Source organism: Setaria italica, chromosome II (genome assembly GCF_000263155.2).
Source record: "Setaria italica strain Yugu1 chromosome II, Setaria_italica_v2.0, whole genome shotgun sequence".
In the NCBI taxonomy this organism is placed as follows: Eukaryota; Viridiplantae; Streptophyta; class Magnoliopsida; order Poales; family Poaceae; genus Setaria; species Setaria italica.
This window is the reverse complement of record NC_028451.1, coordinates 15,729,222-15,752,107: the sequence shown is the minus strand read 5'-3', so window position 1 is coordinate 15,752,107 and position 22,886 is coordinate 15,729,222. Positions and strand designations below refer to the sequence as shown.

The 22,886-nt window shown below is 47.1% G+C and overlaps 1 protein-coding gene and 1 long non-coding RNA gene across 2 annotated transcripts; one reads left to right on the top strand and one right to left on the bottom strand.

Annotated features, from left to right (window-relative positions):
• Positions 1-12,589: 12,589 nt before the first annotated feature.
• LOC111256488 lies at positions 12,590-15,824 on the bottom strand. Its single transcript, XR_002676596.1, has 5 exons — positions 15,687-15,824; positions 15,514-15,567; positions 15,042-15,136; positions 14,778-14,897; positions 12,590-13,092 (listed from the first exon to the last, which is right to left on the bottom strand). It is a non-coding gene; the product is annotated as an uncharacterized LOC111256488 (long non-coding RNA).
• Positions 15,825-21,000: 5,176 nt separating this feature from the next.
• LOC101779132 (protein SRC2 homolog) lies at positions 21,001-22,305 on the top strand. Its single transcript, XM_004956204.4, has one exon. It carries the CDS (start codon positions 21,106-21,108, stop codon positions 22,084-22,086), a length of 981 nt encoding a protein of 326 aa, XP_004956261.1. The 5' UTR covers positions 21,001-21,105; the 3' UTR covers positions 22,087-22,305.
• Positions 22,306-22,886: the final 581 nt, after the last annotated feature.

Sequence of the window (22,886 nt, the reverse complement as noted above, 5' to 3'; positions counted from 1 at the left end):
AAATCTACCCTTCCTTTCTCATCTAACCCCCTACATCTTGCGCTTACACCCTTGGAATAAATCCCACCTCATTCTTAAATCCGGAACCTTTATACAAAACCCCCTACCCTTCCTTCTTCTTCTCCAAACACGTCCACATGCACACACAAGCAGATCAGGCACGGGGCTTGGACCTAACCCAGCTATAGGCCAGCAGCAGCAGGGGAGAACTGCGCGGCGGTGGGGGAGGAGATAGTGGCGGGGCTGCGCAGCAAGGCCAAAGGCTCACCAGTAGCAGGTCCACCCCGAGGAAAAAGGCAACGTAGCAGGGGCTTCAGGAGGCGGCGGCGCAAGCCGGCGGCAAGCGCAGGAACGCGCGTGGAAACTTAACCAACATGGGAAACAAGCGCGAGCATGAGCACCAGGGCCTCACCTAGGGTCAATTTGAGCAGTCGGTTGAGGACGAGGAAGGCCAGAAGGTGGTGCTCCACGACGAGGTAGGCGGCAGCGGTTGAAGCTTCGGGCGGAGGGGGAAAAGCTCGAATCTCGGTGTCTCAATGGCCAGTGGACGGAGAGGAGGGGCTGAGGGCGTAGCTGAGGGAGTGGACTTGGTGCGGGCAAGAGGGATTTGGTGGAGGCGGAGGGATGGCGGAGGAATCAGCCGGCGAACATAGACAGCTCAGGAGCTCGGTGGCTTGTAATAGAGGCAGGTTGTTTGGGGGAAGCTGGTTCAAAGGCTGGTGTGGGTGAATGAGGATGGCAAGGCGTCCAAGAGCAAGCTCAGCTCGCAGCGGGCCGATCTGCGCGGTTATTGGCAATGAGGGGCGGTCGCCGGAGATGACGGCCGCGTGGCGGCGCGCTTCTGCTGGTTGAGGAGGTGAAGGACGGTTTTGGCCAGTGGCTGGGCTTGCAAGGGCGAGGAGGAGCAGGGCAAAGGTGGAATTTCGCGTGGTGACGTCCTAGCAGCCAATCAACAGTGGGCGCCCTGCTGGCGTTGTTGGTGCTGCCCAACGGCAAGCCTCGGCATTGGTCCGGGCCAACCAGAGATGCACAGGTGCGAGCAGGTGTGGAGAGAGGTGGAAGACAGGTGCTGACGAGTGGGCTCGTGGTTTTTAAACTATTTCAAATTTCTCCCCTCATTTGACCAAGCTACACTCAGCTAAAAATTCCCCAAAAATACTCATTTGAAAGATAAAAATACAAACAATACAATGCCAACAATCGCTTCAAGAGCTGCTCAGGTTTTCACGAAATTGACAAAAGAAAACAGCTAAAATTGAACTTTAAATTAATTTTTGATACAAGGAAATATCTCTAAAAAATTAAGTAAAATATTGTAAAATCATCAAATTGTATCTAGTATTTAAGTAAAATAATAAGAGGCATAGTTGCATAGCAAAAAATTGAGTTGCTTCACAAGTTTGAATTTCAACAATAAACAATAATTATGTGATTTAACAATGCATAACTTCTACTCAATTTTTGAACACCTTCCACTCAAAATCAAGAAAGGTGCTAAATGTGAAATTTGCTTCATTTGAAAAGATCTACCACTTTTATATTGGCCAAAATTTGAGTTCTTATATAAAATTTGTTTTTACTTGCCTTCCAAGTGCTTTAGTAAAAGGTGTTTAACACTTAGTCATTTAGAGTTAGCTTTGATTTATTCCTTAATCACTTCTCTTAGTTACTAGGGATGTCACATTAAGATAGCCGATAACTTGCGATATCGCCTTTAGAACAAAAAATAAAGGAAAATACAAGAGGAAGTGCAAGTTTGACGAGGGATGGTGTCCTTCTGTCACGGCATCTTCGAGAAGCTCACTGGAGATGTTGTGGAGATACATCAAGAGAATTCTTCTTGCATCATAGCCTCCATATTTCACAAAAGAGGCTGTAAAGGGAAGGAGCATCCTATTCAATTTCACGAGAATTCTTGTAGCATCTGGTGGTTATAGATCCTCTATGAGCTTCAAATATTATGAGCTTCCAGCTACGACTCCTATTCTTTGAGCCATGGTTCTTTGCGGTGGAAAGTGCTAGCACTAGTGGTCTATTTATAACAAGATTGCTGGTGTATCTTCAAGGCAATACAAAAAGCTCGTGAGGTGTAATGGCATGAATCTTTCAGCTTTCACAGATCACCAAGGCAATAGTGTTCTCGTGATAGTTGACCTGGCCTAAAAGTGGTAAAGAAATTCATTGCGTGAGGTCAAAAAAAGTAAAGGATGGAATTGAAAGGTCACTTTCAAAGGGTAAAGTAACTGCACACAAATTACAAGAGAATTCGAAAGAGGACTAATTGTTCTTTCAATGGCCTCTATCGCACGCAAGCGAATTTGGTCAACATCGGCTATCAGTTGAAGGTCTTCTTCATCAGACCCTGAGACTTTGTTGATGTGCCGATGTGTAGTGGAACTGTCCAGATTAACCCGGCTAAAGTGTACTCAATGTTGCCTCACATGCGAATTAACACTTTAATCAAGTTAAAATGGCAGTTCGTCGGGTTTCACCCGATAAAACCACTTGTCTCGGATCAAAACAAAGCAGACTCGCACGAAGATGAGTTCAGAGATTACAACAATCCAAGTAGATTAATACAAGTCCCAACTTCATTTATTACAACTCAAGAGTTCAAAAGCATAACGGTACAGTTCAGAGTTCAAAAGTAGCGGAAAAGTAAACGATAGTCTAACATCGATACAAAATACCATGGTGAAGCCTGCCATGATATCAATCACCACGATCCTCACCGACCGAGGATGGGCCCCACTCGATAGTCCAACCCAGAGGGAGTTGAGACGGTCGAGTCACACTAGCAACCAAGCAAACAACAACACCTGAAAAAGGTAGCCACAAGCAAGGCTGAGTATACTAATACTCAACAAGGCTTATCCGTCAGGTGGTAACTACTCCACCGACTCCTAGACATGCAAGGCTTTTTGGCCGAGAGGTTTGTTTTGCTGAAAGTATCTAAAGTAGGTCCTTACTTTCAAATTTTAGCATCAGGTTCTAGTTGATTAACCAGTCTAGGTAAGTACCTATTCTAAGCAAGCATGTGAACAAGCAATTTAATCAAGCATCAGTATTATTCATCATCCTTTGTTTCACTTCTTACTCAGTGCAACATAGTGACCAAGCAGTCTCAAACTGTGAGAGACAGACGATTCAAATCGAGTTTTTAAACCTTGCAAGGTGAACCTAACCTCACGACATCCGCGCACCATGACGGGTTGCTTCATTTGTCAGTCGTCCCCATCAATCCACAGGCACGTGGTCGGGCTCACTTCCCTTGGATACAATGCCCCACGGTCCCGGAACATCGTCGTACCGTGACTGCACTTGTACCCACATGCTGCAGCAGGGGAACCAAGTTCCAGAGATAGTGGGGAGGTACGCCCACGTCCCAGTTCAATCAGGTACTAGACTTCCCCATCCCATACTAGGTATGAGATTAGTACTTTCAAACACTTGACCACAACAATCACTGTCATGGTTCGACCTTAGCATATTTTTCCACTAGACAAAAAGGATAATCCACCAATTCAGAATCATATAGACCAGCCCCGCCCGTCAATCCTTATGATTCCAACATAAGTAAACAGGCAATTCCTATAGCTCGCGAGTGACAAGAAATCACTCGACTTTTATCGTGTTCCTATTTAGCATAGCAACTAAATGACTTAACGTACTAGTCTTCAGCACATAGGTACCTAGGATCATGCAACTAGGGTTTCAAGCAACTCCTATGAACTTAAATGCACAAACATAAGTAATCATAAGCAGTGCGTAAATTTAGAAAATTGGGTTATGCTCTGGGACTTGCCTTCTTGCCCTAACCCAGCCTTGGGCTCTTCCGAACTATGGTTCGAGCCTTGATTTGTCACGATTATGTCTAGCTCAGCAAACACCCTCTTGCTTCGTGTTCCGATCGAGCTCGTACGTTCCATCAGCGCGGTTAGCTCTACACGAGATGCAAATGCAAGATTTTAGTTACATGCTTTTATGTGTAGATTGCATTTTGTTAATTATGGTACAAGCATAGGGTGTATTATGGAACACATTTATTTAGATAAGATTTTAAACATTTCTTTCCTCTTAGACACACTTAACTAGACAAGGTTATAACTATGTCTTTTCTTGTAAAGCAAGGTGGGATGTGATTAAAAGTCGTGCTTTACTTGGACGGTGATTGTGTACAGATATAGGATTTCAATAACTTCAAAACTATAAAAGAAAGGTGGTGGTTATTTTAGTGTTGCTTGGCATTCATTTGGAAAGTTATCCTATTTTTGAATTATTAAACAACTTAGATTAGCATTGCTTATCTTACCCTTTTTATTTAATATTGGTTTTTATTCCATTTAACTAGCTTTCACTTTAAAAGTGTTTTTGGTTGCATAAAGTGTGACCTGGGGCTGAAAATGTTTAAGAGGCTTCTTAAAGTCATCAGTGAGTTACTGTAAAAATTTGGGACTCATTGGACTTCTACCAAAATTATTAAAATTCAAACAGTATCCAATGGCAGATTGTAAAGATCTATTTTTAACTCAGGTTTCAGGGACAATCTGAATTTACAGATTCTACATAAGGTTCCCAAGTCTTAACAGAGGCTACTCCAAATTTTCCAACATTTATTGAGCATGTTAACTATTTATTATATTTTAAGTTTATTAAACCACATTAAGGAAGAATCTTATTAGAAAAAGTGTTGATTATCCTGCTGCCATTTCTTTTTATCCAGTGGTCGTTTTATGACTAACCAGGACTAAGTAAATTTGCAAGATTAAGTTACTAACTAACACTACTCGAGTGACAAGGTATGACAGCAAGGCTAGGAAGGTCATCACAGTAAAACATAGGTTCTACTAAAGTGCTAAGATAACTTAAAAGAAACCTATAGTGACGCCTAGTTACGCTTTCATTTTAAACAGTAAGCGACTAGAAGCTAAGTGGTTGGCCTTACTTATTTTTGGGTTCAGGCTTGATTTTTTTATGCCGACCTTGGCTCAAGGTTTATGTTCTCCGACAATATGCTCTCTAACAGAATGAAATGCGTGCATGCATTAGGGATGATGCTATGAGTGCAAATGCTCATGAAATGCATTGAATGATAAAAGAAACGGTAAGAAATCACCGAGTAACAAAACAACCTTCCTAACAACAATATGAAATCACATAAGAACGACGAAAGAAACCATTTTGCACAATAAGCTAAACAAGCACGAATTTGTAAAATTCAAGTCTTTTGTTGAGAAATAAACATGAAATAAATCTCACTAGCAGGAGACAGCAACACAAAACTATGTGAGATGGATTCATTTCAAAATCAATTTTTAATCTGTAGCTATAGCTTAAACAAGTTAAACTACCATTTAACATATTAAATCTAAAAAGGCATGTAATTCAACCATAAAAGTACCCACAACATTTTTCCTAGATTCTAGATGTAACACAAAGGTTAACAAAAGTTGTTTCATCATTTTACCAATTTTTCACTATTTATCATGCACTTAGCAATATGAAGATGGCAACAAGCATTTTAAATCTAAAACAGTATGAAAACCATCTAATCTAGTAGCACAACTTTTAGATCTTGAACATGCATGCCACAAGTGAACTAACAAAAGTGATTTCACCATTTTTAGAGCACTAGGTGTTTTCTAATGCATTTAATGGCCTTCACACAAAATAAAAACATAGCACAAAATACATGGCAGCATATTGCACATACTCAGCTCTAAAATAAACTAGACTTCATAAGGAATTCAATGTAACAAGAATCACATTTTTATCATTTTTCTACTAGGTTCTATGCATTTTCAAAGTTGTCAACATTTTCAAAACTAGCCATTTTAAAACCAGTCCGAAACTATTTGCAAGCTAGCCCCAAGAAAACATTTTCCCCTCACGGATCTGCCCTTTCCTTAACGTTCTACCCCCTGCGTTTTGCTATCTAGCCCCTGGAAACAATCCCACTTAAACATAAACCTGAGACTTTATGCAGGACCCCCTATACTTTCTTTCCCAAAAGCAATCGGGTCCCTAGGCCCTTTCTTTAACCTCCCTACCAGAACATCACGCACAACACAAATCACAGGCACGGTACAACACTTGGGCCAGCGCATGGCAGGGGGAAGGAAGGGCGCTGCTAGTGGAGGGAGAAGGGCGGCACCTTGGGGCCAGGAGACTCGCCAGCGAGACCAGCATTGGGGGGAGCAGGCACACAGGAGGGCTCTAGGACAGCGGCGCGAACGCGCGATGACGGCAGGAACGCCCATGGAAACTCGATGCAAATGGAAAACGAACACGAGCATCACGGTTAGGAGCTCACCTAGGTTCCATTTGAGTACTTGTTTGAGGACGAGGACAACCAGAGGGTGGGGCGCCATGGTGGGGTTGAGCCATCGGTTGAAAGTTTTTGTAACTTTGAGGGAACTTCAATTCCCATCGATTCGGTGGACGATTGAGGGAGAGGAGGGGCTAAGGGTGTAGCTGGGGAAGTGATGAAACTTTGGGTGAGAGGAATCGAAGGGAGACGGAGGGAGATGGGAGGAATCGACGACGAATCGAGACGAGCTCGGGAGCTCATCAATGGAGGAGAAGCTCGGTTTGGAGGGGCTGGAGGCTTGGGAAGGGGTCGTTTTATAGCCTGGGAGAGGCGAGGAGATAAGGATGGCGAGGTGACACAGCACCGGGCACGAACATTGGCGGTGAGGGGCAGCACCGGAGTTCGACGACCACTTGTGCCCATGCCGTTCGAGCGGGCTCCTGCCCAACCGAGCGCGAAGAGAGGCGTGGCGCGGCGGGGGAGGCACGTCGGAGGATGCTCGGCTGGCCTATGGGCGGAGGAGGAGCCCTGCAGGCAGGAGGGGCCAATCCGATGATCCTCGTGCTGCGTACGAGTGACGGGTGTGTAGGTGGCATGAGGTTGAAGATGGGGCGACTGCCATGTGGGTCCGTGGATTTTTCAGCCATTAAACTTTGCTCCTAAACAACCTAGCTACAACAGATGTCCGAAAATTCCTTAAAAATACTCGTTGGAAAGATAAAATCATGAAGAATCTATTGCCACAAGAATAAACTCCAAATCTGCTATGTCTGCACACAATTGATAAAACAAAATAGCTAAAATTGAACTTTAAATTAATTTTTGGCACAATAAAACATCTCTAAAAATTTTGGTAAAAATATTGTAAAATCACTAAATGATGTCTAGTATTTAAATAAAATATTTAGGGGTATAGTTGTATGGAAGAAATTGGAGTTCCTTCACAAATTTGATTTTTCACCTATAAATAACAAAATTCTGGGCACTTAACAATGCATGGAAAAAACATTCATTTATGCACAAATGATGCTCAACTATGCACAAATGATATTAATGATGCTTAATTATGCACAAAGATGCTTGTGATGCATGTCATGCAAAGGTGTCATGTTTAACGTGTGTTTTCTCACCAAGTTTGATCTTTGTGCTTGCATTTCCAAAAATAAAAGTTGGAGTTCAAGATGTGGGCTATAACTTTTATAAAGGCCGACATCAATAAACACCACCACGAACTTATCAAGATACTCCATTTATACCTTGTTCATTAGATACATAAAGTAAGCTAGTGCGTTTGTCAACCCAAAAGACATAACTGTATACTCATAAAGACCATATCTAGTGGTGAAAGCAGTCTTGGGAATGTCAGATGGCTTGATCTTCATCTGATGATAACCCGAACGCAAGTCAATCTTGGAGAATACCTTGGCTCCTCTCATCTAATCAAACAAATCCTCAATGCGGGGCAATGGATACTTGTTCTTGATAGTTACCTCATTGAGTGATCTGTAGTCCACACACATCCTCTGCGTACCATCCTTCTTTGGTACAAAAATAACCGGTGGTCCCCATGGTGATGAACTAGGGTGAATAAACTATTTTTCCGATAATTCCTCTAGTTGTTGCTTTAATTCTTTTAGCAGATCAACAGACATTCTATATGGTCGTTTGGAAATAGGTGTAGTACCAGGTAAAAGATCAATAGCAAATTTAATATCACGGTTAGGTGGCATACCTGGTAACTCATCGGGGAACACATCTAGATAATCACACACCACTTTGATATCTTCTAAAGATTTCCTAGCCAACTAATTCACCTTGCAATCTGCTACTGATGGTAGGGTAGCCACAAACTCAACCTTCTCTCCATCAAGACTTGTCAGGAGAACTGACCTCTTGGCACACTAAATGATTGCACCATGCATACTCAACCAACTCATGCCCAGAATAACATCAATCCTCTTTAAGTCTAGGACTATCAACCTTGCCAAAAAGTCAACTCCCATAATCTTAAGATCAACCTTAGGACACATATATGATGCTTTCATCTACCCCCCTGTTGAACTAACTAACATATGATGCTTCATGGCGTAGATGGTAAGATTGTGCTTGGCCACATAATGAGAGGTAATGAAAGAATGCGATGCTCCAGAATCGAATAAAACTAATGCGGGGGCTGGGTTGACGAGGAACATACCGAGCACTATATCTGGAGCCTCCTAAGTAGTCTCCACACCTACGTGGTTCACCTTGCCACGTGTGTAGCTCTGCTGCCCCTAGTTGCCTTGTAGGGTCTTATTCTCATTCCTTGGCTGCTGCATCTGCTGGTTTTGCCGAGGAGCGTTGTTGTTCTGCACGGGAGTGTTCGGCCCATTCCTCTTGGGGCAAGCGTTGGCATAGTGGTCAACCTCCCCGCATTGTAACAAGTGTTGCCCACTGGAGTGTTAGGCCTCACTGCTGTTCCTGCAGGAGTCATCTGGCGGCTCTGCGGGAAGCTGGGGCATGGGGTCTGCAACACTGGGCGCTGGAACTATTGGTTGGGGCGCTGGAACTACTGAGCCGGGCGCTGGAATGATTGCTGCCCAAAATTCCCACTCGGGCCCCCTGGGCGGAGTGGTGTCCCCTGCTATGAAGCAAAGCGAGGGCGAGTACTGCTTACTGACTGTGTCTATGAGTTGAATTTCCTCTTCATCTCCCCTAGCTCATTGCGCTTGTGCTCAGGGCCAATTGCTTTGTCCAGCAACTTCTGAAAGGTAGGGAAAGTGTGTGACATCAGCTGGTACTGGAGTGATCCAATCAAACCCTCCAGAAACAACTCCTGCTTCTGATCATCATCTGCAACATCTTTAGGAGCATAGCAGGACAATTGAATGAATTTATCCCTGTACTCAGTCACTGTCATGTTCCCCTGCTTGAGAGCGAGGAACTCCTTATTCTTGAGCTTCATCAAGCCAGCAGGAATATGGTGACTCCTGAAATTAGTCCTGAATTCCTCCCAGGTGATAGCATTAGCATTAGCATGGGCGGTGGTGTAAGCATCCCACCAGTCTGCAGTAGGTCCCTCCAAACGTCCTGAAGCATACAGGACCTTTTCCCTATCAGAGCACTAGGTGATATTAAGCATATTCTCCATGGTTTTCAGCCAGTCATCAACATGAAGCGGATCTGGAGAATGTGAGAATGTCGGGGGCTTATGGCTCATAAACTTCCTGTGCTTGTCCCTTGGCGGCTGCTGCTGATTGTATTGTTGTTGTTGTTGTTGTTGTTGTTGTTGTTGTTGTTGTTGTTGTTGTTGAGCTGAGCCTGCATAGCTGCCATGGTGTTGGCCATGTTCTGGAGTAGTTGGGTCTGAGCTGCAAGGAACTGCTCCACCCTTGCAGGTGTCTGCTAATTCTGCTGAGGTGTCGAGTTGGAGTTGCTGGTGTTCCTGTGATGGGGCACTGCGGACTGGTCCACTCCTGATCCGAATCTGTTGTTCACAATCTGATCATTAGAAACAATAGATTTAGATGGGTGCATAAGGAGGTAACTGAGAAAGATAAAGTAACATGATATCCAAATAAGACAGATTCTAGTAGCTCCATTAAATCAGATGTAGCTTTCAGTAGGATTACTCAAAATTACTAAAATCAGGTCATAATTCACCAAATTTTCAAACCAACCCAACTAGAATCACATCAATAGGAGGTCTATATATCAAGATATGAATTAAACAAGCTAGCAGTATCATGTAACAGAATCAGGTTCTGATCACTTCACAAATTCGTATGTATCTCCCATACAGAATATCCAAAAATTTTGAAAATTTGACAGAAATAACCCACAAAATTCTGGAACTAACCCAACTGATTTCATATCATTTGGAATCCTGTAGCTCGAGATATAAATTAAATAGTACTGGCAGGTCACATGATGATGAGAACATATTTGAGCAACACATATCTCACATGACAGATAGATATAGATAGATAAATTATCAAGATTAAGAGGGATAAGAGCTGATTTAGAATAGAACTTAAAAACCCAAACCAAGCACTTTACTACCAAAAACCAATGTCATTGTGGCAATCACCCCACAACACACCGCAATCATTACAAAGATCCAACTCAATTGTTTATCACAAGACCAAGCATCCAAACACACTTTAAGCTAAGCACACTCTAACGACGGCGGTTCTAATGATTACAAAGAACTAACTTAACACTCCTAGAACCTAGAGATCTTCTCTAGTGGCGCCGAGGAAGCTGTAGCAGGGGCGCTTGGGTGATGGCAATTGAACTGGAAACTCCACCTCTTCTGGCGACTTCGAAGGGGGTGCTCCTATTGTAGAAGCAACTAGTACATCCCTCTCCCACCTGACTTCACATAACTCTTGTTGGGTCGCATGAATATTGTTCTTTGCGTCATTCAAAGAAGTGAGGGCTGCAGCTAAATACTTCCGAAGGTAGTCTGTTGCCATGTTGTTTCCACTGAGGGCTATGAAAGTCCTAGCTTCACCACTGGGCCTGAATGGTATGTACCGGCGGTAGGTGTTTTGCAGCCGTGGATGTTCCCTGTGAGAGAGAACCTCAAGTGTTCTCCTAGCTACCTCGGTGATACCGGCATTCATAGTTATCCTCTGTGCAACATCCTTGTGGACAGACACCAACTCCTAACCATCCTCGTGCAGCTCATAGAGGGTCACTTTCACCTTCCAATACATAGGATACCCGGGGTGCGTGAACCGCTCACACTTGTAGTTGGGTCTCATGACATGTCCTAAACGGTGCCAGGTCGTCCTCAACTTGTCAGCCATAGTGATTCCCACCCCCATTGTCCTCCTTCACCCACTTAGTCCACTTCTCAGGCTCAGGAGCTAGTGTATCCACTTTGGGGTCAGACTCTAGATCAGACGGCTTAGACGGATCTGCCTCTGGATCTGAAGCTGGATCAGAGTCTGCAACGTTGACTGCAACAGGTGCTGGCACAAGCACAGGAGCTGAAGCTGGTGCAAGCTCCTGCTCTACTCCCTCCACTGCTACGGCGTCCTCATCTGTATCATCTCCAGGGTGCTGGAAGTAGTAGTGCTGCTCTTCAGGCTCGTCGTCGGACACCTGAGGATGATGCTCAGGACATGGAGGACGGGTGCTCTTGCGGGATGTCTCTGGTGCGAGCCATTTAACAGAAGAAAATAAAATAAAACTAATTTAAGACATTTTTTTGAAAGATCCTTTAGAACAAGGGCAGGAGCAAAATAAAAGATTAAAATAAATAATGAAGGAAATGACTGCAGCAAAATTAAAGCATAGCAGTAAGGATGGGGTAAACTCAAGATTAAGCCTATTCAAGCAGATTTAAATTAAGAAAAGGTAGGAGTGGCTACTAGATTATTATAGTCCTTAAATAAGACCATTTTCTAACTAGGCTAACGTCCTACAATCAACACAGCTCTGGTACCACTTCTATCACACCCGGTTTTAAGGACAAAACCAAGTGCATTGAATACATGTGCATCAGGACCAAGTTACACACATGTACGATATAAGTGAATAACAAAGACAGTACCATAATGACATAAAGAGAGTATTAACCATTATTATAGGATCGAAAGTCTCAAATAAACCACAAAGTCTAATTATTATGCAGCGAAACTCCAAAAGTAGCGATGACTCCACAAGCAGCTGACTAAAGAAACATACACCTAGAACTCCTCGAAGTCTTGCAGATACTCCTCCAAATTTACTTGGTCTGAATAGCGGTTTTGCAAGGGTGAGTACACTTATGGTTGGTACTCAACAAGTCATGGGGAACAGTGTAGTGTAAGGCTAACCAAGGTATGGCTAAGGTTTAACCAGCATCAACTTTTAATTAGTTGGTCAAATTTTATTAGCATTTAACTAAATGTAAGTTTATACCACCCACAATTAAGCAGGAACATAAATAAGGTATAACAAAATAACCATGAAATAAATGATAGCAATTTAAGTCCATCTTTCGATAATCTTATCATGTGAGGGTCCATGCTGCTCTTAACCGTGAGCATGGCTGATCGATCAATTTTATACTCTGTAGAGGTTGCACATCTTTACCCACAAGTTGCGTAAAAGTTCAAAAGAACTTTGGACCCAACCATGCGGTGTTTGCAAGGCACCATACCACACTTTCAAGGTGTGATTGTATAGAGACGCTACGAGGCCTTTAAAAAGTTTCCCCAGTTAGGATAGCTCGCTAAGGTTTCATGATCAGCGCAATGCATAAACCTCCCTAGTGGCATAGGGTCTTACCCAAGCTCCCTACCCAAAAGGACCGGTTTATACACCAACTAATGTCTCTCCCTCTGGCCCTTTTTAGGTAAAGCTACCACTAACCAAAATTCCTAATTAATTAGCCAAGACCAGAGCCATTATAGTCCTTGTGGTTGCACTGTTTTCCTGGGTGGTCGCTCCATGTTCCAATTAAGCATTGTGATCTTGTATTATTGAAAGGTATAGCATAAATAAAACAAGTTTAATCATTGAGTTCATTAAAACCACCATAACCCAAGTAAAGCAATAAGCATGAACTACCCAGCATAAAAGTAAACCCGGTTGATCAAGGTGTATAGAATGAAATCTACGAAAACCTTAATTGGGACCCATCATGATTATATTACAAAGTGCAAAGAGAACATTGTGTTGAATATGAAAGTAAAGGTGTAATGGGACTCATAGATGTGATCAAGGACACGACTTGCCTTCTTGCACTTGCTCCTGCTGCTCGTACTCTTCAAAAGCTTGCTCCTCGAACCCCTCGAACTATTGTCCTTCTACACGCATCACACGAGCACATACAAGCAAACAAAAGTATAAAGTAAGAAAAAAGTACACCAACCAATATAAATAGAAGAAAACAAGCTTACAAAACTCTTCTATGCGTCAAAACGAATGCGTGGACATAAAGAACGCTAAAAACGGAGCTAGGACGCAAAAGATACGCCTAAAACAAGCTACGGGTGCCTAACTGCGAGGAAACTAAACTTTCAGAGGCCTAACTACAAGAAACCAAGGGCCTAAACACAATTACGCGTATAAACCAAAGGTTTAACACGTAAAAGAGCAACTATGGACTGTGGGTGCTATTTTGCAGAAACTCAAGGTCTAAAATAGAAGAAACAGGACCAAAATTTAAATACTTTTGAACTACGAAAGGACTCATGCGTAAAAAGGGAAAAGTGCAGGGGCTCATTTGCAAAAGTGGCACGACACGCGGCTGTTGACCGGTCTGCGGGCGGATCGGGGCCGTTGGATCTCGATCTGATGGCTGGCGGCGGCGGGCGCTGCGCGGCGGTGGGACGGGCGGCGCGCGGCGGCGCACAGTGGCGGGTCGCCGGCGTGGCTTGGAAACAAGCCTCCAGGCGTGGTTTTTGACGCGGGTTTGACTGGGAGGTAGCGGAGATCGCGGCGCGCGCGTTTAGGACGTTGCCTGCGGGAAACTCGTGGCGGCGCGTAGCGCGGCAAGGCGGCAGCACTCCGGTGAGCTTGGGCGAGCAGGAAAAGGCACAGGCGAGCACAAAAACCCCACGGGCGGCCTCGTCAACCTCTTGCGGTCCTTTGGGCGGCATTGTTGGTGACGGAGAGGCGACGGCGGTGTAGATCGAGCACAGTGGGCGGTGCACTGGAGCTCGGATGGCGGCGCACGGGGAGACGCGAGATGGCTAGGGTTTGGCGGCTCGGTTGGCAGTGGCTTTATACGCCCTAGCGCGCGGGCCCAAACAAAGGAGGACGTGGAGCGAGGGCACGGCCGGGTCAGACTCGTGCTCGGGCGGAGTCCTGGTGCGGCGCGGCAGCTGTGCGCGTGCAGGAGAGGTCGAAGGAGGGGGATGACACGCGGGGCCCGCGCGTTGGCGACTGGAGGGGTGCTGCATGCGGGAGAGAGCAGCTGGGCCGGCGCGGGTGAAACGAAACGGAGGCCGATCGGAAAGGAAACTGGGCGCTGCGCTGGGCTGAAAGAAACGGCGACGGACTGAAAAAAAAGGTGGAGCTGGCGCCTGCAGCTAGCTGCTGTTCCAGAACGCTCAAACAACAGACTGAATCCTCCAGCGCCAACCAGAAACTTCAGACAGAAACTGAACTCCTGAAACTGAATAGAAGCTGCTGAAACTACTGAAGCAAAACTGAAAAGAGGAAAGGATCAAGCAAAGGAAAACCAAAACACAAACTCTAAATCAAGCAATCTATGCAGCAGCATGAATGCGCAAATAAATTCCTATATTTCATTATTTCATTTAGAAAATGCTTAAATGCCTAGAAAATGCAAAACAACCTTATATGCCTTAATCAAGAAAAATTGTTTCTAGCAAATTTTAGTGAAATGCAAGGTTGGAAATTTTGGGTGTTACAGTTGCTTTGGTAATGCAGAAATCACAAAAAGATACAGTATCACACAGGATGGAACGAAATCTATAAAGCCCGTGCATAGTTAAAACTTGTGTGATATTGACAAAGAAATTACCTCTACTTTCAGATCACCGACTGACTCTGAAAACCTTACAACGTTAACCACCCTTGGATCATCTGTCCGGAGGTAAACTTCCTGGAAGATCCTGAAAGAGTCAACTCCAACAAAAGTCATCTGCAGGCAATGCGAAATGACAATAATTTTAGTCATGTGTCTAGAGACTGAACAATCCAAAGTTGAAAGAACAGAGAGGCAAATAGTAGATCAAATACTATTATTTTCCCCTCTACAGAAGCAATTGTATTTTTTTTTCTTAACCTGAATAGGGGGATGTTGTCCCCGGTCTCGTAGTGAAGATGAGCTGCCAGCAACCTTCAATCAAACTTGAACTTGTCCCTGGTCTCAATCAAATTCTACCAAGACAAATAATAGTGTGCCGTGCAGTTAAGCTTGTGCAGTTTGCAATATAAGTTTCAAGAAATTAAATGATTCAATCTGCAAAAAAAAAAAAAAAGCATACCAAGCTCTACGCAATCAAGACCCATCTCCGTCATATTATTTCTTTAAGGCAGGAAACCTACTAATTTAAACTTAAATTCCAGCATAAGTTCTCAGTTTGGCTTCAACTTGAGTAAGAAAGGTTCAAGTCATCTGCATATAATGCTTGAATCATTGACAACTGAATCTACTGATCAAAACCACCAAGCACCCCCTCTAGCAAGCTAGCTGTGACTAGAACACACTAGATTACAGTGGAGCAGAGCACATAGAAATTGAACGGCACACGCACCGGATCAAGAACGCCTCCCAGGGCCTCGAGGGCCTGCATGGCGCTCTCCACTTCCTGCACACAGGTATCACAGAGAAAGCCGTCAGTAGCACACCTAGCACGCGGGAGGAGGCTGTCAGAGCACCAATCAGTGGAACATGGTAAAGAGGGAGGAAGGTGTAAGGGGGGCTCACCGCAGCAAGGTGCGGTCTGCGGCGGAGGTGAGGGCCACCGGCTTGCCGTAGTGTAGATCTGACGGCCGCGCGGCAGAGCGAGTCAAGGAGGCAGCAGCGCGGCAGAGCGACACATGGATGCGATTGTATGTGATTGTGGGGGAGACACTAGGAAACACTAGCCTCCATGCAGTCGGGAGAGAACCGGCAACAGGAAGAGGAGGAGGGGCGACGGAGGAGGTGGAACTAGGAGGTGGAGGGATGTAACATCCGTAAAATTTACTAACTTAGATCACTCGGTAAACTCGCTTTCAAAATCTTTCGACCGTTGAGCTCCCGAAAAATCTAATCTTCCCGACGATTTCGTCGTCCCGGCATCCGAGCCGCCCGCCATCATTTTCTTCCTTTATTTTCCCCGCCGCGTGCCCGACAAAAATCTCGCACGTACCCGACCATTTTCCGCCGACTCTTCCTTTCTTTTGTTTCTCTTTTCCCCTATTCCTTTTTTCTCTTTTCTTTTTCTTCCTTCTCTTCCTTCCTTTCTCCTTCTTCCTTTCTTTCTTCTTCCTTCCTTCTCCTTTCTTCTTCCTGGCTGCGCCTGCTGCCTGGCTTGCACCGTCGGCCCCCTCCCCTGGTGCCAAGCGCCTGCTCCCCCCAGTGCCTGCACGCCCAGGCCCCTCACCTGCGGCACCTAGTGTTGGGCCCCCCTCCTGCGCGCCTCGCCATCCCGGCGCTCGGCCCTTGCTCGACCCCCCGCTCCCTGCCGCACACCGGCGTCGACCCCGTCGCCGCGCCCGGCGCTCAGCCCCTGTGCGCCCCGTCCCCCACCACCCAGCTTGTTACCGCCGTACCCCACCTCTCACCCACCCCCCTGCAGCTAAACCGCCACCGGCCCCTACCGTCTCGCCACCGGCCGCCACTCAAAGCTCGCTGGCCACCGACCCCTACCGCCGCCTGTACGTCGTACGTCGCCATCCCCGCCCGTCGGCTATAAAAGGAGCGACACCCGACCTCCTCTGCACCCAAGCTCCCCGCCCTTCGCCCGCCCAAGCTCCTCGCCCGCTCCCTGCGCCATACGCAGCGCCACCACCGCCGCCCAGACCATCACCAGCGCCCCCTTCCCCGGTGCCGCCCACCCAAGGTGAGGGCCCAAATAGGATCCCCTCCCCCTCCTCCACCTTCCCCGCCACTCGGCCTCACCACCGGCAAAGCCACGGCCGGTCGGCCGCCACCGGCCATCTCCACCCCCACCCTCTCTGTTCCTGAACCGAAGAAGGGGAAAATCCTCCCCCTAATTTCGATCTAACCCCCATCTTTTTCTATTTTGCAAAACAGCCCTCCCACCTCTCTCATACTCTTTTCACAGATCAGCCCTTCTACCTCCCAAAAATATTTACAAATAGGTCCCTGGTTCCTCGCAAACAAGCCCCTGATTCACCGTTTAACCCCTAAACACACCTTCGCCTCATCATTTCATGCGCCAAACTTTCTCCAATTAATCCCAAATTCGACCACATCATCCTCTATTATATTCCCGCCAAGTCATCTACAAATTCCATAAAAATACTCATTCCTCCTATTTTTTGTCTGCTTTCTCTGTTCGAGCTCAACAGGTAAAATCTTATTTTTCTTTTATTTATTGTGTGCTCAATTGTGTGTGCTGTAGATCGTGGAGTGCTCGAGGAGGAGCCCGAAGGGGAGCTTGACGACCAATACCGTGAGCCCGAGCCTGAGAACCAGCACTGCGAGCAAGAACTCCTGGCCAGCTACAAGGACAGCAAGTTCAATCTCACCTTTTGATGCATATTTATCCTAGTTTTTCAAACACAACCCATTGGTCTATTTTACAAAATTGCATATTGTTTTACTACTGAAAATACGGTTGGATAGCCACCCCTTAATTGCTATGAACATTCCTTGATTGTCCTATAATTATCTCTAAATATGATTTGCTCTATTTGGATGATAATTACTGCTAGAATGCTTAAGACCTTGTTACTCAATTCAATCATGACTAAAATGGTTTATTTAAAGAATAAATGTGTGAGTGTTTTCAAATAAGAAAAATGGGTTTTCGGAAATAAAGAAAAGAAATGCTTAGATGAGATGGATGGGTGTTTCTTGTGTGAAATGCCAATAAGTTGGGCTCGTACCTTTATGGTTGAGCAAGGTTGGGAGATATCCATCTTGTCACAGTTAAGGACCGAGTTGATGTGCCATCTTGCCTAACCCAACTACCGTGCAACCACTCGACCGTTGTATGGGCGGCGGCTTAGCATAAATCCCACTAGCTGGTCTGTTAGCCATCAGGAGAGCTGGTAAGCAATGAGAGATCATGGAGAAGGACTAAAAACTGTGTGAACTTAGATCCCGGTTAAAACCTCATTGGTAGGTCGTTAACCCCTTGGTTGCTTCTGCGTTGGCTAGTCAGTCTTAGCTAAGGTGGGTAATGGCTTTGATAGGATCTGCACCGACACTAAGGTGATCGTGCTGCGGTACCCTACTTGTGGGTAAAGTTTACAACCTCTGCAGAGTTAAAACCTATCCAAGTAGCCGTGTCCACGGCATGGGACGAGTTACGGCTTGGACACATAACTAGTGTTTGGGTGATGGATGGTTTTCATGGTGTGAGTTGGATTTTGAAAGTGTCTGGCAGTTGTGCCGTGAGCTACCGCAGACGGGGAGTCCGGTAGCATTAAAACTCGGATCCTTTGTGTAGGATCAACCCCACTTAATGCTTCGGTTATTAAAGAAAATGCTTTGTGAAAATCCTTTTTTAAATGAACCCTTGCGTGTGTTGAAAAATCTAGCTTTGATGCAAATAAACCTTAGCCTTATCCTTGACATATCCTGTGCATATTCTTGATTGTATCCCCCTCCGTGGATGGGGTTGGACTTATCGAGCCCTTATTTTGTTGCTTCAGAGGAAGACCCGGACTTCGTCACCGAGGATTTCGAGTAGAAGGTCGCTTCCGCACCCAACGCTGCCTGTGGTGTTGGCATTTGTAGAATGCTTCCGCTGTCGTGTAGTCCTGAGTGATGTCTCTTGACAGTAGCTTGGCTCACTGTTGTTGTTTATTTAATTATCGTTTCGGCATGGCTTCCGCACCCACTCCCTTGAGAGTTGTAGGTTTTTGAACCATCTGTTGAATAAATGTGCTATCAGCCTCCTAGGATTTGTATCACATTTAGTCTCCACTGATGTGGGGACGCTTCAAGGAAGAGGCCATGGCACAGAGGTGGCGGGGCGGCGCTCGGAGATGGAGGCGATTCGAGAGGGGAGGCGGCACGGCGTTAGGGATGGAGGTGAGTCGGGAGGGGAGGCAGCTCTTCGACATGAAAAGACGACATCGTGGATGGAGGCGAGTCAGGAGGGGAGGTGGCGCGACGTCGGGGACGAATCGGAGGCGAGTTGGGAGGGGAGATGAGCTGCGGATGGAATCGATTTCTTGTTTTTAGCCGCAGAATATGTCGTAGGCAAGCAAATCGGCCGGTAGAAAGTACTGGAAAGACAATTTCCAATTCCATGTGCAGCCAAACAGGCCGGCCCAGGAAGGAAAAGGATTCCAATTCAGTCTATTTCCATAGATCCAAACAGGCCATAAGGGAAAAGTTACGATGATCCGTGCACTTGCGATTCACAACTTGGCGTGCTAACTGCCGTCAACAGGTAGCAAGGGCTCATTTTATGACTATTGTTTTATATTGCATCTATTCTAACCCATCAGCTCATATAGCCGATGGCACATACCATTAATGCTTCTGTTTATTTACACTGTATGATTACATTGAAAATCTAACTGGTATGGTGTTATTCCAAGTAACGCATGTTTATGAGCTCGAAGACTTAGCTGCCTATCGACTCAAGAATTTAACGTTTCCCTTGTCAATTTTAGGTCAAATTGACTAGCACGCCTTGCACCTTCGTGAGCCGATTTGGGGCCTGCACAGATCTCCCAGGTGCTCCGTGTTATTCAATGCAGAAGCCTAAAGTCTGAAGTCCAGATTTTACATCAACGAGATCGAAACGTGCTAAGGATTGCAAACTTTTGGGAGTCCTTATTTATCACTTCAGCAAAATATATAACCGCGCCCAGCCACTGCGGCATATCCATAAATATATTTATTTCCTATTATTCGTCTTCATCCCACTTCATGTTTTAGGCCTGGTTTGGTTCCGGTTGCTTATTTTTAGCACGTGTCACATCGAATGTTTAGATACTAATCAGGAGTATTAAACGTAAACTATTTACAAAACCTATTGCATAAGTGGAGGCTAAACGGCGAGATAAATCTATTAAGCCTAATTAGTCCATGATTTGACAATGTGTTACTACAGTAAACATTTGCTAATGATGGATTAATTAGGCTTAATAGATTCGTCTCGCCGTTTAACCTCCACTTATGTAATGAGTTTTGTAAATAGTTTACGTTTAATACTCCTAATTAGTATATAAACATTCGATATGGCACGTGCTAAAAATAAGCAAGGGAACCAAACAGCCCCTTAGTTGCATGGCTAGTCCCATTTTGTATTATTACTAGTATCTACAAACCATGACATAGTGCAATGTAATAGGAGTAGTTGCTTTCTTGGCGAATTTGGTCGATCAGGTCCGAAGTTCAAATTAGGATCTAAAATTTCGGCAGCAAGTTGCTCTGTGCGACTGTGCGGTGACTGGTCTGATCAGTACAGCCAGCTAAAATATTTTCCAACGGAGACCATATACATATACAGTCATAATACGTAGGGGACGGAGCCTGCTGGCACCTAACGAGGTTATTAATGACGTCATCCCTTAATAGCTAAGCAAAGAAGAAATCCAAGGCACCGCAGGCCAGAGAAGACTTGCAAGCAATCTGAAGGAAGACGACAGAAGAGCGCTGAGGGAGGGGACAGGGGAGGGACGACGACCGTGGCTGCCGTTTCCGTTAGCGACGACGCCGTGAGTGGAACGTGGAACGGGGCGTGTGGGCGCCGGGGGTGGTTGGGTCGCCGTGGTGTGGGGCCAGGTGGGCCCAGTTTGATCTGCTCAACAATTGGTGCAGCCGCGCAGGCCCCTCGCCGCAGCCAGTCGGGTCCAACGCGGGACCTTCCCACGCCAAGTGGCCGCGCACACCAGGCCATGCCAACCGCGTGGCCGCGATCCCTATCTCTTGCAGCCCTTCCCACTGTCCCCACTGGCCCACTCGGCCACTCCCCCAGTCAAACCACGGCCAGAGGATGACGGGGTGACGCCGCAGCCCCTTTCCCGTCCCCCCGCGTGCAGTTCCCCGCGGTGCCGTGGAACCCAACCCAAACCCCAACCCGAGACGTCCCGTCCCTATTTATACAGGTCGCTGTCCTCCCCGTTCCTCCATCCAGTCGCTAATCTAGCAAAGCAAAAGGCACAAGCTTCCCCTCCGTCTGCCCTTCCTGCCACCGCCGGCCGGAGAGGCGATGGGGTCCCGCTACGAGGTGGAGGTGACCGTCGGTTCGGCCCGGGACCTCAAGAACGTCAACTGGCGCAACGGCGACCTCAAGCCGTACGCCGTCGTCTGGGTCGACTCCGGCGCCAAGTGCTCCACCCGCGTCGACCTCGACAACGGCGAGAGCCCCTCCTGGGACGAGAAGCTCCTCGTCCCGCTCCCGCCCTCCTCCCGCCTCGACGACGCCGTCCTCTACCTCGACGTCGTCCACGCCAACGCCGCCGAGGGGGTCAAGCCGCTCGTCGGCTCAGCGCGCCTCCCGCTCCGCGACGTCCTCGACGACGCGGGGATCGGGGGGAAGGCCTCCCGCAACCTCCGCCTCAAGCGGCCATCGGGGAGGCCACACGGCCGCCTCGACGTTCGCGTCGCCATCAAGGAGCCGGCCAGGTACTACGACCCCAACCCGTACCCGGCGCCGGCGGGGTACGCGCAGCACGGCACCCGTGACCCCTACGGCTCCGGCAGTGGCGGCTACTACGGCTCCGGCGGCGGCTATGGCGGCGGCGCATACGGATCGGGTGGCTACGGCGCCGCGCAGCCTTACGCCGCGGCGCCCCCGGCAGGGTACCCTTCGGCCTACGGCTCCGCGCCGCTTCCGCCGCAGCCGGCGTACGGTGCTCCTCCCGCTGCCACCGCGGCGTACGGCGCCGCGGCACCCGCTGCGTACAGCGGCGCCGCGCCCGCGTACGGCGCTGCTGCTCCCGTCGCCGGCGCCGACGGCAAGAAGAGCAACAAGATGGGGATGGGGACGGGGTTGGCCGTCGGCGCGGCGGCGGGCGTGCTCGGGGGCCTGGCGCTGGCCGGCGGGGCGAGCTTGCTGGAGAACAAGTTGGAGGAGCGCGTCTCGGAGAGGGTGGAGGAGAAGCTGGAGAGGGAGGACTCGTACGGCGGCGGCGGCGGCTACGGGGGCGGCTACGACGATTACGGCGGCGGCTACGACGACGACTACTGATCGGATCCGGACGCGGATCCAGTCATTTCGCCGGCTGCTGTGCTAATCGATCCGCCGCGCATGATAGCCATGGTTTCCTATGTGTGTCTGAATCGGCAAACCAAATCCTGTTCTTCAAGTTCTTTCCTGCGTCGTGTTTAAGAATGTTGTTATTTGAGACCTGAGATCGTTCTCCGAGGATCTGAGCACTGCAAAATATAAATCAATCTGCCCACATGATATCCTGGCCCGCATAGTATCTGCATGGATGCCTCCTGGTACAGCAGCTTCGTGAGTAGTATCTGTGTTGATCAGCAACGACGGCAATAAGATATTTGCTCCACCGGCGCCGGCGTTGACGACCGCTCTCCCTCCCAATTCTTTAATGCCTGCCGGAGACGCTCTGACGGATCAAGGACGATGATTCTACGCCCCAGTGGGAGTGAGAGGACCTGTCCTCTTTTTCTTTATGGTGGGGGTGGGGTGGGTCCCGTACCCCGATCCCTTGCTTGGTTAGAGAGACGAGAAGGAGATGTGTGGCCCCGTGCCCATTACCTTTTCGTCTTCAGACGTTGGGTAAACAGGATGAAAGGTAGGATGCAAAGTACTGATGCCACTTTTACGCTTCACCCCCAACTCCCAACGATTGGCACTATACAAAAAGAAGATTCTCCATTATATCAAACTTGCGGTATATGCATGGAGTACTAAATGTAGATGAAATTAAAAACTAATTGCACAGTTTTGTTGTACTTTGCGAGACGAATCTTTTGAGCCTAATTAGTTAATGTTTGGACAATAATTCACAAATACAAACGAAA